Source organism: Zonotrichia leucophrys, chromosome 5, assembly GCF_028769735.1.
Source record: "Zonotrichia leucophrys gambelii isolate GWCS_2022_RI chromosome 5, RI_Zleu_2.0, whole genome shotgun sequence".
NCBI lineage: Eukaryota > Metazoa > Chordata > Aves > Passeriformes > Passerellidae > Zonotrichia > Zonotrichia leucophrys.
Window position 1 is genome coordinate 43,579,847 of NC_088175.1, and position 2,129 is coordinate 43,581,975.

Genomic DNA, 2,129 nt, shown 5'->3' on the forward strand with positions numbered 1-2,129 from the left:
TGAAGCAAATGTTTTCAGTACTTTTGATTTCAGGAGCAGAATCAGCCCCCAATTAATGTAATTATTCTCATAGCATGAGGAGGTGCCTAAAGCAGTTGGATGACTGTTACAGACCATTTTTATCCATACCTTTGTGTGAGCTGCACCAGTGTGCATTCCCTTTCCAAAACAACCGCAGGCACCAGGAGGGGAGGAGTTGTCCTTCAGTAGCAGGCAAGAAACCTGTCAAACACTCTGTCCCTTCTACATGAATGAAACCCTTTCCTCTGATTAATACTTTGCATTTCCCACAAGGGAAAAAGAGACAGAGTGAGCAGCTGAATTACCCATTTTCAGAGAAGTATGTTCATAAATATTTAACTTGGTATGTATGAGAAAAGAGGCACTGACTCCCTTTCCAGTGCAGGCTGAAACTCTCCAAATCCCCTGGTACCACTGGGAATGCTTGCTCCCATAATCCTTTCCCCATCTCGTAAAGGGGAGAGAGCCATTAGCTTGTAAGAGGGCTGGACAAGGTGTCTCTCTTTACTGGGGGATGTCTGACTGTAAGAATCTAGGCATAGAGGGAAATTTCCTGGTGTAATGGAGACCTCTCTGGCCTATGACCGGGACCCTGCCCCAGGCCAGGAAAATAAGAAATTAGAAAATAAGGGTCTCTGGAGGCCCACATCTGAGTACATAGGCTCGGGCCTTGGTATCTACTAGTTCCCCATGCCTGGGGCCTGCTTGAGAGTGTGGGCTACATCCCCATGGACCCCACGTGGTGATTTTTGTATGGCCACACACATGGATGGCTGCTCTGCTCTGACAGTGGAGAGAGCCCTGGTGATGCTGGGAGGAAGTGGGACCGCAGCGAGGTTTGAGTGTTTTGATGAGGGTGCTGATTGCATTGCTTACCCTTGCATATCTGGAGGAGTAGGGATCCTCAAAGAGTGCCCAGATGCGGGGCTGCCACCGTCTCCAGAAGCCCCCAGACCTGCCATCTGGGGAGTCACTAAGTGCTAGGCGTTTTGTCATCTCCAGCTCATCTTCACCATCACCAGAGTCTCCGGTGCCATCTATGTCTCCGTCCTCAGCACTGCTATCCAGGGGAGCCCCACCAAAGCTGTCCAGAGCCTCTTCGGCGTCGCGGTGCTGCCGGTAGGTCATCCAACAGCAGGGCTCCACATCGGTCTCATCGATGCCCCAGAAGGCCAGCTCCTCCTCATACAGGGGCCCGCACACGTCCGCGGGGCAGTGCAGCTTGCCAGTGCGGTAGTAATTCAGGATGTGGGCGAAGACGCCCGGGTGCCGGTCAAAGAAAAACTCATCCGTGCGGGGGTCATAGTCAAAGTGGCTGTGGGCATCGGGCTCAGCGATCCAGGCCAGCCGCGTGCCGGGCAGGGTGCGCAGGGTGCTGCGGTAAGTCTGGTGCCTAGTCCCTCCCACGTTGATCACAATGCGGTCGCTCTCGTCGCCCTGGCCCATCTCGTCTCTTATTAGGCATGTCGCAGACTCATCCAAGCAAGCACGGCAGGCAGCAAGCCCGTCAGGGGACGGCTGCTCGGCGGCAGTCGGTGCCTAAGCCGAGCCCCGCTCCGGGCCCGCGGGGGCGAGGGGCCCCGGCCAGCCCCGCTCCCCCGGGGCCGCTCCGAGGCGATGCCGGTGGCGGTGGCTCCCGACGCTGCGCCGCCTCCGTCTGGAGTCAGACGCTCGGGGTCCGCGGCAGCTGCAGCCGCGGCGGAGGGGCAGGGGCAGGGGGGGCCATGCTCCGGGAGCGCGGGCGCTGCGGTGCCGGAGGGGGAGGGCCTTTCCCTGGTTGGACGTGGCCAAAAGCACAAGGGAAAAAAAAAAAAAAAAAAGGAAAAAAGAAAAGGTGGGGGGGGTGGGAAGAAAAATCCCGGCACCGGCGCTGCCCACAGGTGCGCGGGGCTCCGGTGCTGGCTGCAGCCCCCGCGGGAAACGCGGAGCTGTGCCCTCGCCCCTCCCAGCGCTGCGGGCGGGGGGCGCCGCCGGTGCTGAAGGGACAGCGCCGCGCTCCCGCCGCCTCCGCCCCTGCGCCCGGCCGGCCCGGGTCGAGCGCTTGCCGGTGCGGGCGGCGGGACCCGCGGCGCTGCCGCTGCTCCTCCCGCCGCTCCTCCCGCCGCCGC

The 2,129-nt window shown here is 60.0% G+C and overlaps 1 protein-coding gene across 4 annotated transcripts in view; it reads right to left on the reverse strand.

The window, feature by feature from the left end:
• The window catches only part of KCNC1 (potassium voltage-gated channel subfamily C member 1), a 123,347-nt gene extending 121,224 nt beyond the window's left edge, over positions 1-2,123 (reverse strand). Inside the window, exon 1 of one of the 4 annotated variants that reach the window (XM_064714894.1) lies at positions 898-2,123. In XM_064714894.1, the coding sequence (XP_064570964.1) occupies positions 898-1,467 (570 nt within the window). In that variant the 5' untranslated portion in view covers positions 1,468-2,123. The remainder of the gene's footprint in view (positions 1-897) is intronic. The other 3 variants (XM_064714891.1, XM_064714892.1, XM_064714893.1) reach the window with 3 other exon arrangements.
• Positions 2,124-2,129: the final 6 nt, after the last annotated feature.